Source organism: Pelmatolapia mariae, linkage group LG20 (assembly GCF_036321145.2).
Source record: "Pelmatolapia mariae isolate MD_Pm_ZW linkage group LG20, Pm_UMD_F_2, whole genome shotgun sequence".
Taxonomy (NCBI): Eukaryota; Metazoa; Chordata; class Actinopteri; order Cichliformes; family Cichlidae; genus Pelmatolapia; species Pelmatolapia mariae.
The window spans coordinates 846,256-864,529 of record NC_086244.1 but is presented as its reverse complement, the minus strand read 5'-3'; the positions used below and the strand labels follow the sequence as shown (position 1 = coordinate 864,529).

At 44.0% G+C, this 18,274-nt stretch overlaps 1 protein-coding gene across 1 annotated transcript in view; it reads right to left on the bottom strand.

The window, feature by feature from the left end:
- Positions 1-6,879: 6,879 nt before the first annotated feature.
- LOC134618071 (dnaJ homolog subfamily C member 5-like) overlaps positions 6,880-18,274 on the bottom strand; it is a 39,432-nt gene continuing 28,037 nt past the window's right edge. Inside the window, exons 4-5 of the mRNA XM_063463297.1 lie at positions 16,808-16,979; positions 6,880-9,387 (exon numbers count right to left, since the gene is read on the bottom strand). Of these exons, the coding sequence (XP_063319367.1) occupies positions 9,290-9,387; positions 16,808-16,979 (270 nt within the window). The 3' untranslated portion in view covers positions 6,880-9,289. The remainder of the gene's footprint in view (positions 9,388-16,807; positions 16,980-18,274) is intronic.

Genomic DNA, 18,274 nt, shown 5'->3' with positions numbered 1-18,274 from the left:
TTATGTCCCCTCACTTCGACCACTGACTCGTGTCTGCCTGTTTGAGCACCTCGGACCCTCTCGGTCTCAACCTCCAACTCTCTCCCTCTCTCAACCCTCGGCCAATGCACCAAATGTTACGGGTTCGAAATTGAGGACGAGAGTAAAACAATGATGGTCCAGAAGAGGTCGGTCAAACAATTGATTTTAATGAATGCACGCAGCGTGGAGAGGTGCAAACTGCAAAACATCAGTTGTACATCTCTACCCAAAATACACTCTAGATTGCTTTTATAACATCAGGGTATTGTAACGCCCCTTCTTGCGTTTACAAGCACATAATTTGCATGTACAAAACATCCATGTATTTTAAGAGATAACTGCAGACACAGAAGTTCCCCATCCATCCAAATATGGTGAAGATCTCAGGCCTTTGAGGTCCCCATGGACTGGACATCCTTTCGTCACCTGTAACTAAGCAAACTCAAATACCACAAGAAGCTGAATACATTCAGGCCTTTGCTCAGCTACTATTTTACTGTAACAATATACTCAGGCTCTGAGTTATGATATATATATATTAACTCAATCATTTTAAAGTAGTTATAACTGCACCTGTAATAAACATGTTAATATTTGATTATGATAACCCCTATAATATAACTTATAACATAATGCCAGCAGCTTCAATAAACACTTTGATGAAATGATAATTAATGTAATGTTAAGGATGATGGTTAGATACAGTTCAGCAGTGACCTAATTTCTTTAAATATTACAAAGGCTAGTCCTACAACCAACCAAGATGTGCACCCATCCTGCGGTCCTTTCCAAACCACAGCTGCAGATTTATTGGGGAAGGTAGCACATCGTATGTCGCTCGGATGATGAAACTTAGTCTATTAAACTCCGTTTCCTAGATTTCACTCCATGAGAGTTTCCTGCTTGAAACACTCTCCCAATTCATCCAGTGACCCTGGTTGGCCAGCGCTATGGCTCTCGCATGTCTGGCTGTTTCCTCCTGTCGACGCACCTCCTCCACCACCATTTTTCGACGTTCGGTTAAAGATGCCTGTTGCCACCGAGGTGTTACTGCGCCAAGAGCAAATCGTCCTCTGCCCTGTTGGACGTGACCCACCACGTCACGATGCCGAAGTGAGGATTTCGCCTGTAGCACAGTTGTGGCTGGGGTCCACTTCCTCCCTGTTGCTAGGGTGGGAGCAGTGCCTCTCACTATGGGGTCCCGGGAGTCTGTGAGTGACATCTCAAGCCTCACTTTTGCACATTTAAACTCCTCAACCACGCTAGGGATAGGCAATGACAGTATCCCGTCGCTGTAGAGTCCAACGCTGCTGAGGCATTTGGGAAGTCCGAGCCACTTCTTAACGTAGGAGCTCACTAGCCTCTCTAGTCGATTGGCATGATTGAGTGAGACCTCGTACATTGTCAACGGCCACAGTAGTCTGGGTAACAACCCAAACTGGAAGCACCAGAGCTTCAGTTTCCCTGGGAGTGCAGTGTTGTTAATCCGCTTGAGGTCATCAGCCAAGTTCTGCTTTAGTTGTTCTAGTTGCCACGTATCATTGAGGTCTGCATTATACCACTGTCCCAGGCTCTTTATGGGCTTCTCTAAGACTGTTGGAATCGGTTCTCCACTGATATAGAATTGCCCGGCTGACAGTTTTCCTTTTATGATGGAGATGCTGCGAGAGTTACTTGGCTTAAACTCCATTCTTGCCCATTCTATGTTTTCCTGGAGCTTCTGTAGCAGTCGCCTAGTACGTGGTTTTGTTGTTGTAGTGATGGTCATGTCATCCATGTAGGCTCTAATGGGAGGAAGACGAAGGCCACTCTTGAGTCTCTCACCTCCCACTACCCACCAGGATGCCCGTATGACCAACTCCATTGCCATGATAAATGCCAGAGGGGAAATGGTGCAGCCTGCCATAACTCCGATTCCCAGGTGCTGCCAGGCTGTGGTGGTGTTCTCAGCTGTCACACAAAACTGCAAATCCTGAAAGTAGGTCTTGACCAGTCCTGTGATGTGATTTGGTACGCTGAAATAGTTGAAGACCATCCACAAGATCTCATGCGGAACTGACCCAAAGGCGTTGGCAAGGTCTAAAAAAGACCACATGAAGGTCTCTTTGTTCTTTCTTGGCAGTTTGAATCTGGTGCCAGATGACGCTGGCATGCTCCAGACATCCCGAGAAGCCCCGGATGACTGATGTGTCAATATAGTTGTTTCTTTGCAGGAAAGCAGATAGTCTTTGGGCCAAGACACTGAAGATCTTTCCCTCTACGTTCAGCAGGCTGATCTGGCGAAACTGGCTGATGGATGAGGAGTTCTTCTCCTTAGGGATCAGAATACCTCCTGCTCTTTGCCAAGCCTTTGGAATCACTCCTTTCTGCCACGCTACCTTCATCAGCTTCCACAGATATTTGAGAACTCGTGAGGTGTTTCTATAGAGCCTATATGAAATACCATTAGGTCCTGGAGCTGATGCTGCTCTTGTCTGCTTCACTACCTTCTCCACTTCACTCCATGTTGGTGGTCTTATGTCCATTTGGTGTTCAGGTACCTGGATAGGCGGCATATCAGTCGGAATGGTAACTGGCTCATGCTTCCAATCCTCAGAGTAAGTTTTCCTCAGATGATCTTCCAGGTCTTTTATGGGCGTTTTGAGGCACCCGCTCTTCTCTTCAACAAAAAGGCCCTTAACAAAGTTGTATGGGCTGCTGTAGAAAAGGGTCTTTGTCCGTTCTTTCTTCTTACGTTGTCATCTGAGGTGTTCTGCTCTTCGGAGCTTAGTAAGTTGTTGCTTTATTTCCTCCTGCAGTGCAGTGAGTCCCTCCCTTTCTGTCTCATAGGCCCTCCTCCACAGTTTCCTCAGTTGTCTTCTCTCTTTCACTAATCTATAAGTTTCCCGCTGTCTCCTGGACTTTAACTGGTTTAAAGGGCCTTTCTGCTGTCTCTGAGTCTTGTTCTTTACCCCAAATCACTCAGCCCCATAGCTGTAGATGATGGTTCCCAGGTTCTCCAACTTCCTTTCAGCTGGACCCTTTTGTTGATCTAGTATAAGAGCCAGTTCCGAGTCAATGGTTTCCCACTCTCTTTTCTCACTGGATCTGGGCCACAGAATCTGATCTTTCCTACCTTCCATTTTCCTTTTCCTTGCTGGTAGTGGTTGGCTAGACTCAGTGTTGGAAGATTCTGTTGGCTGTTTCTGGATGAGCTCTGGGCTGGAACGTAGTGTTAATTGTGGCTGGCTTACATCTATACACAAGTGTGTTGCTAGCATTTGGTGGCTAAACTCCAAGCTAGGGGCTGATATTAAATGGCCGGCCCCTGGGCTACAATCTAATATTTGGTGTGGCTGGCTAAGCTCTAGACTGGGAACTGCTACTGGCTGGATTTGACTGAGTTCCAATCTGAAGACTATGGGAGGATCTGTACGACAATGAACTTCGAACGGGGTGCTGATACCCTGAGGACTGTGGGGATTCTCCTGCCTCTGGACTTCAATCGACTGATTTGACTTACTTCTTAAAAAGTATGTGTCAATGCGAGGCCCCTTTCTCAGCTCGTTGAGGCACTTCTTCCTGCCTTGGTGGATTTTAAGGCCCATGTCAGTTGTTAGTTTTGACCAGCCACAAATTGATTACACAGCAGTGGGGAGTAGACTTTATCACAGTAGATGTCTTTCTGAAGTAAGATGGCAGACTACAGGAACCACCTGAGATTCAGCCTCAGATGCCGACAAAACAGGATTACTCCTAAAAGTTTGCAAATGAGCTCTTCAGTTAAAGGGCAACAAAAATCCTCCAGAAGGCACAGCATCAGCTGCTTAATGAACGGGTGAGGCAAACAAATTTTACCATCGACATGCTAAAATCTCAAGAGGAGCGGATCCGACAGAGACTGACAATGCTTTTAGATGAGAATACTCTTAAAAAGGTGTTTGACTTTACTGAGAAGGCTCGTCTAGCACAGCACAAGAAGTCTAAGACCAGGCAACAAAGGAAGTTTGACTTACTTGTTGTACGTCGGAAACCACAGCTGAATACGGAGAGTGTCCTCAGTGACCAGAAGAGACAAGGATGCGACACCGAGGATGGAAAGGCACCTAAAGAAAGCTCCAGTCGATCCAGGAGAGAAGGAAAACCGCTGCCCAAGCGAAAACCTGTAGTGATCCTGTACGTGTCAGGAGTATCGGAGCAGCTGAGACGCATTTTTTCTAAACACCGGGTCTCTGTGGCTTTTAAACCCCAAAACACACTGCGCCAAAAATTGGTCCACCCCAAGGATCAGGTCCCCCGACACAAACAGAGTAACATAGTGTACGCTGTTACACTATGTTCTTTCAGTGGGCTGGTTTCAGTCATTATGCAAATGTACTGTTTATAAGGTTGGGGAAACCTGCAGTCAGCTGAGCCTGAAGAAGTCACTTGGATGAGTGACGAAACGTTTCTCCCACAAAACGCTACGTCCAGATGAACAGAATCAACTTTTGGAGATGTAGGTATTACAGATACTGCGTTGCAGTGGTTTGTATCATATCTATCTAATAGACTCCAATTTGTACATGTAGATGGAGAGTCCTCTTCACACACTGAGGTTAATTATGGAGTTCCACAGGGTTCGGTGCTAGGACCAATTCTGTTTACATTATACATGCTTCCCTTAGGCAGCATCATTAGAAGACATAGCATACATTTTCACTGCTATGCAGATGACACCCAGCTCTATCTGTCCATGAAGCCAGATAACACACACCAATTAGTTAAACTGCAGGAACGTCTTTAAGACATAAAGACCTGGATGGCCGCTAACTTTCTGCTTCTTAATTCAGATCAAACTGAGGTTATTGTACTCGGCCCTGAAAATCTTAGAAATATGGTATCTAACCAGATTCTTACTCTGGATGGCATTACCTTGGCCTCCAGTAACACTGTGAGAAACCTTGGAGTCATTTTGACCAGGACACGTCCTTCAATACACATATTAAACAAATATGTAAGACTGCTTTCTTCCATTTGTGCAACATCTCTAAAGTTAGAAATATCCTGTCTCAGAGTGACGCTGAAAAACTAGTTCATGCATTTATTACTTCCAGGCTGGACTACTGTAATTCATTATTATCAGGAAGTCCTAAAAACTCCCTGAAAAGCCTTCAGTTAATCCAAAATGCTGCAGCAAGAGTCCTGACAGGGACTAGAAAGAGAGAGCAGATTTCTCCTGTATTGGCTTCCCTTCATTGGCTTCCTGTTAAGTCCTGCTCCTCACATACAAGGTCTTAAATAATCAGGCCCCATCTTATCTTAATGACCTTGTAGTACCATATCACCCTATTAGAGCACTTCGCTCTCACACTGCAGGCTTACTTGTTGTTCCTAGAGTATTTAAAAGTAGAATGGGAGGCAGAGCCTTCAGTTTTCAGGCCCCTCTTCTGTGGAACCAGCTTCCAGTTTGGATTCAGGAGACAGACACTATCTCTACTTTTAAGATTAGGCTTCAAACTTTCCTTTTTTGCTAAAGCATATAGTTAGGGCTGGACCAGGTGACCCTGAATCCTCCCTTAGTTATGCTGCAATAGACGTAGGCTGCCGGGGGATTCCCATGATGCACTGGGTGTTTCTTCTTCACTCACTATGTGTTAATAGACCTCTCTGCACTGAATCATATCTGTTATTAATCTCTGTCTCTCTTCCACAGCATGTCTTTATCCTGTCTTCCTTCTCTCACCCCAACCAATCACAGCAGATGGCCCCGCCCCTCCCTGAGCCTGGTTCTGCCGGAGGTTTCTTCCTGTTAAAAGGGAGTTTTTCCTTCCCACTGTCGCCAAAGTGCTTGCTCACAGGGGGTCATATGATTGTTGGGTTTTTCTCTGTATGTAATATTGTAGGGTCTACCTTACAATATAAAGCGCTATGAGGCAACTATTGTTGTTATTTGGCGCTATATAATTAAAATTGAATTGAACTGTTCGCTGTCAGTACCCTCTGTTAGCTGCTGTTAGGCAGCGTCTGTTTGTATTTAAGATGGTGGAGCAACATGGCGGCTTCCACAAACTGGTGCCCAATCCTGTGTATTTGTAATGGACTACTTCGAAGTTTATGAGAAAGTATCAGTGTGTCAAAAGACATAATTATTGCTAATCACAGAAACTCAGAGAATGACCGACTGTACCTTTAAAAACAGCCCGCTGTGTGTTTCAAGCCATTGTCTCTCCTGTGGTGTTAACACGAGTAAGGCTGTATAGTTGTGATAACCTCATATGAATGCTGCTTATTACATTGAGGATAACTGAGGAACAGAGAAAACCTGCAGCTCACATGCTGCAGGTACTTTTTTGATCATCTTCTGCTCTCTACAGCGCCATGAGCAGGTGCACTGTGGGTACTTCCAGGTTTCACAGACCTGGCTGGTAAAGCATCCCCACAAACCAGCTGTGAAGTCGCTGAAGCTTTCGGGGAGTTTGAGATGTCATCAGGTAGTTGTAGTAGGTTGTAGTCTTTCCATCAAGCCTAGAAGCAGCAGATAAGCCACCTGCCCAAACTCTGGTTTTATTAGATGACCTTGCTAATTTAAATGTCCTGGTGCACAGAAATCTGCTCTGGTGTTCTTGTGTCTGAGGCGAATACACAGTGATGTGAAATAATTTATAGTTTCTATCGTTAAATATGTAAGGTTATTGTGGAATTGTGCAGTAAATAAATGTTTTTACTTCTCTTTTAACGGTTGGAAGTATGGAGGTAGGAGAAAAAAAACCTCCTACCTGTGTATCCTACCTCTTTTTTACAACTAGAGTGGTACTCTTTGAGAATAAAGTAACAACTTCTGATACAATGTGTGGATTAGAGATTACAGTGGTAGATTAAACACAGAGACAAAGAGGCTCCGAAGCATCAGAAACATTTATTTTACAACAGTACATCAGATACTCGTTTCAGGCAAACGTCCACGCTACAAACACAAACCTCTACGCCTCTGCGTGTATGTACAGCACGTCTGCCATTTGTCACCTCGCCATCAGAACGGTTCACATCTAAAGGTGTCTACATCCTCCTCACACAGCGGCTAGTTCATCAATCATTACAAAGATCAGAAAATCAAAATAAATTAAATAATGCATCATTATTATCACCATGTGGCTGCTATCCTCTTACATACATCAGTTTCATTATTCGATGACGGAAATGTGCCGACTCCAGGTTTGGTCAGCCAATCAGGTAACGAGGCGTCTGCAGGTTTCACTGAAGCTCATTCAGAAGCTTTTTTAACCCAGCGATGGGGTCAATGTGAAAACAGGAACACAGGAAGCGAACTTAAACATGTTTGGGAAAATAAAACCTCTGATCTTCATGGACCTGCAGTTTGGCTCAGACCGGTCAGGAGTCGACTCGGCCGCTCGCATCGATACATATGGACACATAACGAGTGTCTGATCGAGCATCGAGATGCGGTGAAGAAATTTAGCCTGTTTGGTTCAACGTCGTCTTTTTTTCTTTGTTTTTTGTTTTTACAAAAATGAATCTACAGACACGAACAAACAGGAAACTTCTGTGACAAATAAAAGACTACAAAATAAAACTTGTCTGATTGGTACAAACTGATTGTTCTGCTAGAAAACTGCTCGTCTGAACAATAATAAGACTTTGGATGTGAAAGCGTCCCTTCATCAACACCATAAATAAAAAGAAGGAAAAGCAAACCTAGAGACAGAGGGAAGAACGGTGAGGTCTAAACTTACACCACATGTACAGCATCGTTACCTCCGCACACTAAACTACAACAAAAACGGGGCTCGATCAGTGTGCACGCAGACACACAGCGCCTCAATCCTTCACCTGTGGAAGACCATAAACATGAAGGGAGGAGGAGGAGGAGGAGGAGGAGGGACGAAGCTCGAGGAGGAAACTGGAGCTTAATTACTGCTGAGAAACTAGAGTAGTGTGATTACTCTTAGAATAAAAAGTAACTGATTGGAAGAGAGCCATCCCGCTGTGTGTGCTGTCCGTGACGTTTCATCATTGGATTTACCAATTTGGTAAGTGCGTGCTCGGCGCTCTCTGACGGACACGTGACTCCATGTCTGATGGCGTGCACTCCCCTGATCTCTGTTTTCATGGGGACGCTGTGGTTGCTCAGTGTTTGTGTAACGCGTTACTGTAATCACATTACAGTTACTACTATGCTGTTACTCGCATTACAAAAGTTGTTCAGTTATCAGCACGGCAGGCAGAAAAAATTAAAAACTAAACACAACGTTTTTATTCTTATGGCAATCAGCTGATGGAGGAAAATGGCGGAGTGGCCGGAAGTACCAGGAGTGTGCTGGGGAAGTGCAGACTGACAGAAACATCTGGATTATGCTGCTAACATCTGCTACATTAATGCGATGGAGACATTAACATGATGGAGACATTAACATGATGGAGATGTGATGGAGACATTAACATGATGGAGACATTAACGCGATGGAGACGTTAACGTGTCGCACTGAGACGTGCTGAATAAAAAGCAGAGGATTCATCTGCAGTGTGAGAGACATGCAGCTAATGTGTGTTTTAATCACATGATTCATGTAATAACGTATACATGTTTGCTATTAGCCATGTACTGTTAGCTTGTCATTGAGCTGCAGTGCGTTTGACCTCTCAGGGCCACCGTAGATTGTGAGACGATGAGTTTCAGATCATTTTGCAGAGTAATGAGAAAGTAATGTAACAAACGGTCTAGTTACTTTCTCCAGTGAGTAATTAGGTAACATACTTGTTACTTTTCCTAGAAGTAATACAGTATGTGTAGTTACTTTGTTAGTAACGACTCTCACGGGTGAGGAAGTGAAAACTGTTAGACGAGCAGGCCGTGGCGGTGGGTTGGTTTAGCATTTGTCCCACCTTCCCTCCAGTGATTGGACGGTAAAAAGTGATACTGCGTTTCACCCTGACCTTGTTCACCTGTTGGTTACCTGATGAAACCTCAGAGCTGAGAAGAAGCTGCCTCGCTGGCGCCCAGCTGAGAGAGTCAGCGTGTCACTTCCTGTCTATACTTTCATCTGAACATTAACCATGAATCTGGATAAATAATCTGTGAGGTCCAAACCAGAGCGTTACTGCAAGTGTTTTTTTCTCTTCCTCCTCCAGGTTTCCTTCCTCCTCTTCCTCGTTTCTCCTCAGAAATTCAAACATGGAAACGTGAAAAAGGGAAAATCTGGGCTGAGCTCATTGTGTCTGAAGCTGAGTGGGATTTCCAGGAGTGTATGTGTGTATGTGTGTGTGTGTGTGTGTGTGTGTGTGTGTGTGTTTAGTATGCATCGGTCTTGTAGCTGTGGTGGGCATCAGAGGTGAGCTGAGTGGTTTCTGTGGCTGAAGATGGCTGCATCACGATGGGGTCGCCGCCATCTGATGACAAAACACACACACACACACACACACACACACACACACACACACACACACACACACACACAATGAAAATAAACATGCATTAACTGCATAAATGAACTAGAATAGAACTAAATTACAACACTGAACAAACTATGATACAAGTAAATATAAAATCACCACTTTATTAGGCACACTTGTCCCTTCACTGCCCTTCAAGGTGTACCTAATAAAGTGGCCGGTATGTTTCCCTATCATCAATAATTTGGTGATCATGTAAAAATCACTAATATATCTTTATCAATGTGTCTGCGAAACAACAGATAAAATTATGAGCACAAAGTGACGTTTATGTGACTCACCTCTGTAACACAACAGCTCCACAGTGTCAACACACTGGGACGCGCTGGGGGGGGGGGGCTTCCGACCCGCATGTATTTGCATACATTATAGAGGCCGCTCGTGCTGACCAAGCTGCCATCTTTTTCTCTTCCCGTCTTTCAACGGCTGCTTCAATTTCAGCTTGACCCTCTAAACCGCAGGTAAGTAATCATTGTGTGTCATCTTTCCTTGCTGTCCCACTGGACTGGACATTAGTTTAGTTTTTTTTAGCTACATCTGGTGAAGTTGTGGTAAAATGCTGGTATTAGCCAATTCGTCGTAGCAAGCTAGCATGAAGCCAGTGTTGGGACTAACGCGTTAAGTAACGCGTTACAGTAACTACGTTATTATTGTGGTAACGAGCACGTAACTAGTTATTATGCCAAACTCAGGAACGTGTTAATCATTACTGGGATTTAGATAGGGTCGTTACTCGTTACTTCGTGTGGTGGATATCGCTGAGCTTCCACAGATTCAATAACATTAGCAAGTGGTGGAGGCCAGCAGGTGGATGAGGGAAAGGGGAGGCAGGAGGAGCAGAGACCCGAGGCGGCCGCCGGTCCGAGTGTCAGGTGAACTGAGCTTCAGGTAAGAAGTTATGACCTGCAGTCTATCTGGGTCAGATATAAACCAAGTTTAGGTGGAGTTTATTTTCGTTGTGCTGACTTTTTACAGTCAGTTACAATAACTCGTACTGCGTACTAGCTAGCATGACGGAGTTTCTATACAGCTGGGTGGGTGCTATGATGTTACTGATAGTGAACTTTATTTTGTTCATAAGGTTAATTATTAGAGTTGCCAACTGTCCCGTAAAAAACGGAATCGTTCCGTATTCAGAGAAAATATTACGCGTTTCGTGTTGAGCTGAAAAGGAACAGTTTGTCCCGAACTTCAGCTAGAATGAAAAAGACACAAAGCTGGATTTATTCTGTGTTTACGCTGCACAGCTGCCTCTTCTTCTCCCGTTCTCTCTCCCTCTCTTTCCTGTTCCTACTTCAATCATGAAACTGATCAATGATCAGCTGATCGTCTCTCTTGTTTATTTATCGCCCACTTTGCGCCAGAAAGAGGAAACCAGCGGATGTCGCGCTAAACAACAGCAGCACGTTTAAGCTTGATCAGCTGTTGTTAGAATTTATTTAATATTACTTTCTAGTATCAGCTGATGTTTGCTGGAGCCACAGCTGTAAAGCTGCTGGTCATGATGTCGGTTTGGATATGTGGTGAGAGGGAAACATGAAGATGAAACCAGGAGATGTCCTTACTGAATCATCAGAGCTGAACAGGTGATGGAGAAACAGGTTTACCTTTTAGGTGACATGAATGAGTTGAAGTTATGAACTGTTTCTGAGAGACAAATAACACCAGGATCCTTTTCTAAGTAGCTGACAGCTGGTAACTGTGCAGGGGCGGGTCTAGCAAAGTGTTGCCAGGGGGGCAGGTAGGGCATTAACAGGGAAAGGGGGGCACAAAGAAATACTTTTATTTCTTATTCTCATTTAAAATGTCTCGCTTTTAAAAAATAATTATCTGAATCTTACAACAAACGATTGATAGATTGATACATATATACCATCAGAACAGTGTACATCACTGTCACAACAGTGTTTGTTTTCATTCAAAGGCTTTATGATTTTTCCTATAATGGCGGGCCGGTCTCTAGTCAAAATGCCCGGGTCGATTTTTTGTCCCGGTCCAGCTCTGTATGCAGCTCATCTGCAGTCTGGTGTTACCTACATCTTCCTACTCGGAAGGCAGAATTTCCAAGTTCTGAGTACAATCAAAAGCACCACGACTGCAGTTTTTGTGTTGGATGTAAAAAGCGCACGTGACGCTGTGACGCAGGCTAGAATCATGGCGGCGGTCAACGACGGTCCAGGCGTGGGATTTCTCATGTGGAAATATGCACATTATCTTTTCCTTTCTATTGGTAGGTGGCACAGTGCAGTTGTGGCAAGTAAGCAAGCTAGAAGACTGGCAATCTGGCTGGGTATCCAGTTAGGGAAGCAACACATTACCAAGAGAATTCTGAGTAAAACCAAAGTTACTTTCCCTAGTAACCAGTTACTTTGAAAGTAACGAGTAACTTGAAGTAACTGAGTTACTTTTGATAGCAGTAACTAGTAATGTAACTAAGTTACTATTTTAAAGTAACTTACCCAACACTGCCTGAAGCTAATATTTGCTAAATTTAGGGACACCTGTGTCTCTGTAGGAGTTGGAGGCCGGTGTTTTAGGAGCAGCACAAGATCTCATCAACAGGCAGTGTTGGGAGTAACGGAATACATGTACCGGCGTTACTTATTTAACATACAAAATATGAGTAAATGTATCCGTTACAGTTACCGTTTAATATATGATATTCAGAATACAGTTACTTTGTTAAAATAAATGGATTACACGGCGGTAATTTCCTGTTTCATATGTTTGGCTATGGTCTCTCTATTTTTGGTAATTCCACGCCGGTGGAAACCCAAACAAAACACGCAATAAGAGGCTCTAATGCCTGGGTCTCTATCTCGCGGCCCATGGCACCCCTACTTACGGCCCGTGAGTGAAGAAATATTTTAAAAAAATTATTCACAAAAATGATTTAATATGAAGGCAATAGGCAGAGTGTTACAGGCATGGCCCTAAACAATGTAGCCTCATGGGCAGTGTAGTCCGTGCTGCAGGGAGAATGGACTGCCATACCCGTTATGTGTCTGTGAGCGAGGGAGGGAGAAAAAGGAAAAGTCCGAGCTGTCTCCGAGCAGAAACGGGAGCTGGAAGCATGTAAATATAATAATAACCACTGCAGCCAAGAAGAGTGCCTGATGAGCCCAGCTGTAAGTAAGCTATTAAGACTCGACTGTACACCGTGTTCGTGTTTTCCTCCGAAACAATAAGTTCGGTTGGAGCAGTCTTTCAACGCCTCTCTCTGTCTCTCGCTAGCAAACTTGACCCAGACAACAAAGTAAAGCTAGTTTTCAGCTACGAGCCCGACACGAACCCGACGTATTAGCCAGAGGTCCCTTTACTACGGTTCGGAGCCGCGGACCTTCAGTAACAGTAATAAATCACAGCAATAGTACATTCACGTAGTTGTAAAGTATTCAGAATGCATTACTTCTATAATCTTTGGTGGAATACATTTTAAAATTAACCTTCCCAACACTGTCAGCAGGTTAGCACCTCATACCACAGTGCACCAAAAGCAGTCTCATGAGCGCTGGGAAGGACAAGCCCAGAGCCCAAAACAGACAGCGCAGGAGTGACAAGGTTAGTAATTGTATGGTGGAAATGATATCTTGATTGTATTTACTTTTTTTTGCCAAAATCTGCTTCTCACATATAGGGCATTTCCAAGATTTTTTTCAAAACTTCTTCAATTTATTTCATTACAGCTGTCCTGTGCCAGATGTTCTGTTGACCCACTGTGGGAGGCATCATTTCAGAAACACCAGGAAGACTGAAACTCATCGCCGGGATCAAGCAGGGCTCGTGATCTTCACTAGCAGCTCCCTCACAAGAGGGATAAACCCAGCATTTCATGAACACTGATGGAGACCTTTGCTTTGTGTAATGTTAGAAGTACTCAGATAATCCTCAGAGGGTCTGGACTTTTACATAATATAATATCTTTAAGTCCTGCAGAAAGTTAAATATATGTTGTGCTCTCTGGTTACTCTGGTATGAATGACTCTGAATTACTTTATGATAAATAACACACTATTGTCAAAAAACAGTGAAAGAATTCCAGATCACAAGTTTTTAGTTCAAATACAAGTAACAACATTTGACTTAAATCAGGTTTTATTTAATTGTGTCAGAAAACATCACGTGCTCTTCATGTAGCTGAGTACATTCAGTGTTTAAAACAGAAGTTGTGCAGGTCTGAGATCAGCAGTTTCCTGAAACACCAAACTGAGGTCCTGTTAATGCTGATATACAGTGACACAGTTACAGGGGTGATTCATCCTTTTGACTTTTTGTCTTTAAATTTATCAATAAAACAGCTGCAGCTTTCACTGACAGCACATGTGGTACTTTAACCTCTGCACTGTTTTCTTCAGTTAATGTTGCAGTTAACATGTGAACATGTTGGATGATCTGTCTGCTGTCACTGGGTGGTGCTGAGGTCTGAATCTGAGGGCAGCTCCTGTAATCACAAAGAGAACAGAACCATCACAAACTGAAATATAAAGTTTATCTCAAATCTGAAATAAAGCTGATCCTTCTCTGTCCTCACACACTCGGGATCTGAAGTTGTTCAGTCCTACAGTTCTGCCGACAGCTGACATATGAGCTGTTTATTTTTTATTTGTTTTAAAGGCCTTATATACCAACACATTTTCCAATATCATGTTTACCTTTGAGTTGTTGATGCTTTATAAATGGACATCTGCAAAGATGAGATGATGGAGCAGGTTTCAGTCGAGGTTCAGTCTGCTGCTGCATCCTGGTCACAACATACGGAGGTGTTATCAGCAGTGAACAAGAAATATTAATGCTTCAAATTATTTGTCTTAAAGGATGCAAGCTGTACAGAGTACTGCACATGTGACTTTGTGAACATAACTCATTAACAATAATTCGGACAGTTTTTTTAACCTGAATATTTGTAACAAACTCAGTAAAAAAAAATGCTAAAAAAAATAATCAGAGGAAAAATGTAACATTTTAACTTAAGCTGACAAGCGGAAGTAGTTGGTTTCAGTACATAAGCATCGGGCTTTGCTATTTAATCCATAGCTATTGACTAATGAGGGGTTACTGAAGTGCCAGGTTTTTAAAAGTTGGCGTTAATGTCCTTCCACATGTGGAAAGCGACAGAAAACATGCTGCTGTTTGCACATATTTAATAATCAGCTCTGCACAGGAGCAGAAGCAGAGTCCAGCCTGTTGCTCTTACAGTGTAATACTCAGAATAAAAGTACAGTAACCGTGGTTAGTCACTAAGCAGCCAGGTGCGTTGCTCTTGATTTCTTTAGTCAGGGTAAATTCATTCACCTGCACGGGTTAGCTAAACGACCTTTACAAAACAAGTTTCCCCTACAGCCGAGTGCTCATTTTAGCTAGCTAGGTAGCTAGCTAAGGACCTAAGTTACGGATTAGCTTACAAACACATTTAACTTACCAAAAATATTGTGGTGGGGCCTCAGGTCCTCCTGTCCGGTAGTCCAATTTACTGAAGAACACCTCAGGCTGTCACTTTGAAATAGTCGGTAATGTAAACGCTGGACCTCTCAGCATCTGCCATTCCTGAACAGACACATGCAAGTTTGTCCGTGACCGCAGCCGCGTCGTCAGTGTTTTCTCCAGTCATTGGTCAGCATTATAATATATGCAAATACATGCGGGTCGGAATCCCTGCCCCCCCAGCGCGCCCCCGGACGCCAAAACGGTGCCAGCAGAGTGAAACTGAAAAAAAATTATAAGCGAAAACAAAAAATTTACAGTTTCAATTAATTGTTTTTCACTATCAATGTTTTTTCAGTTTCAATCCAAGATTTTTCAGTACATTTATTTCAGTTTCAATATTTTTTTCGGTTTCATTTCAAGGTGGCATCGTTCTGATCCCATAATCAGCTAACAGGACTTTTAATCTGACAGCAGCACTTTAAAAATGACAGGAAGTAAAGTCAGGTTACAGGCCGCAGGGCGACAGTGGACAGATTTTACCCACAGTTCATAGGAACTAACGTCTGAGTCACAAACCTGCTGCAAGACAAGATCACAGCAGCTAAAAATACACCAGGACTGAACATGATCAGAGCAGGAACAGGGGTCACACACACACAGACACACAGACACACACACACACAGACACACACACACACACACTCACAGAGACACACACTCACAGAGACACACACAGACACACACACACACACACTCACAGAGACACACACACACACACTCACAGAGACGCACACACACACACTCACAGAGACGCACACACACACTCACAGAGACGCACACACACACTCACAGAGACACACACAGACACACACACACACACACACACACACACTCACAGAGACGCACACACACACACTCAGAGACACACACACACTCACACACACTCACAGAGACGCACGCACACACACAGAGACGCACACACACAGAGACGCACACACACACACACACACACACACACACACACACAGAGACGCACACACACACACACTCACAGAGACACACACACTCAGAGACGCACACACACTCACAGAGACGCACACAGACACACACAGACACACTCAGAGACACACACACACTCACACACACACTCACAGAGACGCACACACACTCACAGAGACGCACACACACTCACAGAGACGCACACACACACACTCACAGAGACACACACACTCAGAGACGCACACACACTCACAGAGACGCACACACACACACACAGAGACGCACACACACACACACACACACACACACACACACAGAGACGCACACACACACACACTCACAGAGACACACACACTCAGAGACGCACACACACTCACAGAGACGCACACAGACACACACAGACACACTCAGAGACACACACACACTCACACACACACTCACAGAGACGCACACACACTCACAGAGACGCACACACACACACACACACACACACACAGAGACGCACACACACACACTCACAGAGACACACACACTCAGAGACGCACACACACTCACAGAGACGCACACACACACACTCAGAGACGCACACACACTCACAGAGACGCACACACACACACACAGAGACGCACACACACACACACAGAGACGCACACACACACACACAGAGACGCACACACACACACACACACACACACACACACACACTCTCTCCAGTGTCTCCAGGTGAACCTAACATCAGGTGACCTGTCACATGATCAAAGGTCTTCCTGAAACTAATTTTCTGTACCTACAGCCCTGTGCAAAAGTCTTGAGCCACCCCTGACTTCTTTAAGTGTTGCTTGCAGATTTGTTTAAGTGCCTTTGAGCAACAGTTTCCCATATAAAGAAATGCTAAAGACTGCACAGTCCTGTACAGTGGCATGGCCGTGCTCACCTCTCTCCTCAGCCGTCATCTGGGCCTCCAGGTCCTCCGGGGAGACGTAGAACTCGGGGTCCTGGTCCATTGGCGGGTGAGGTTTGAACTTGCCGCAACAGCAGTTACAGCAGCAGCACAGGCAGCAGCAGAAGTAACAGCCGGTGGCCAGGCAGCAGAAGACAAACAGGGCCTGAGGACAGAGCAGGATACCAGGTTCAGTGCATAAATAGCTTCGGGGGCGGGGCTTTTTAATCTTACACTGATCTGGAAGAACAAACAGCAGGAACTCAAACTTTCTCATTGTATGAGAAAGTTACACACACTACCAGTCGAACGTTTGGACACAGCTTCTCATCGAATGGTTTTTCTGTATTTTTACTACTTTACACATTGTAGATACAAACATCAAATATATGAATCGAGATTTATGGAATTATGCATGTTTTATATTTTAGATTCTGAAAGTAGCCGTCCTTTGCTTTGGTGACTGCAAACCCTCGGCCTTCTCTCAGTGAGCTTCATGATGTCGTCACTAGGGCTGCCACGATTAGTCGACTAGTCACGATTACGTCGACAATCAAATTCGTCGACGACTAATTTAATAGTCGACGCGTCGTTTGAAGCTTTGTGAGATCCCAAAAGATGCAGGAATAAGTAGTAGGATTTAAGAGTGTAATAACGGACCTAAACAGAAGATGGCAGCACTGCACGTACAAGGATGCCAGCTGCCGTTAAACCCCGAAGAAGAAGAAGCAGCGTCCGGTATCGTAGCTGTGTCCAAATTCAGGAACCGCATCCTCCTGTGCCCACATTAGTAGGCCGATTACGTTACAGCGACACGACGAAGGCTGTCCAAATTCGAAGACTCCAACAAATGCGGCCGACAAATGCGTCCTCCTTTTCCCCAGATTTCAAATCAAATCAAATCACTTTTATTGTCACATCACATGTGCAGGTACACTGGTACAGTACATGTGAGTGAAATTCTTGTGTGCGAGCTTCACAAGCAACAGAGTTGTGCAAAATACAATAATGTAAAACAAGCAAAATATAAAAATGGCTAATCTAAAAAGTAATAAATATATGTACAATATGTAAAGGTATATACATTACTGAATGTGTATACTAAATATGTTTTTCTACGTGTGTGTGTTTGAGTGTGTATATAGTATGTATATACATGTTTTACAAATGAAATAAAGTAAACAATAAAATAAGATATATAAAATATACAGAGGTTGGTATGTGCAAAACAGTGGCATTTATATACAGTATGGAGTGCATAATGTTGAAGTTCCAGTAGTGAGGGTGAGGTGTCTATGAAGTGTTCAGCAGTCTGATGGCCTGATGGAAAAAGCTGTCTCTCAGTCTGCTGGTACGGGACCGGATGCTGCAGAACCTCCTTCCTGATGGAAGTAGTCTGAACAGTTTATGGCTGGGGTGACTGGAGTCCTTGATGATCCTCCCCGCTTTCCTCAGGCACCG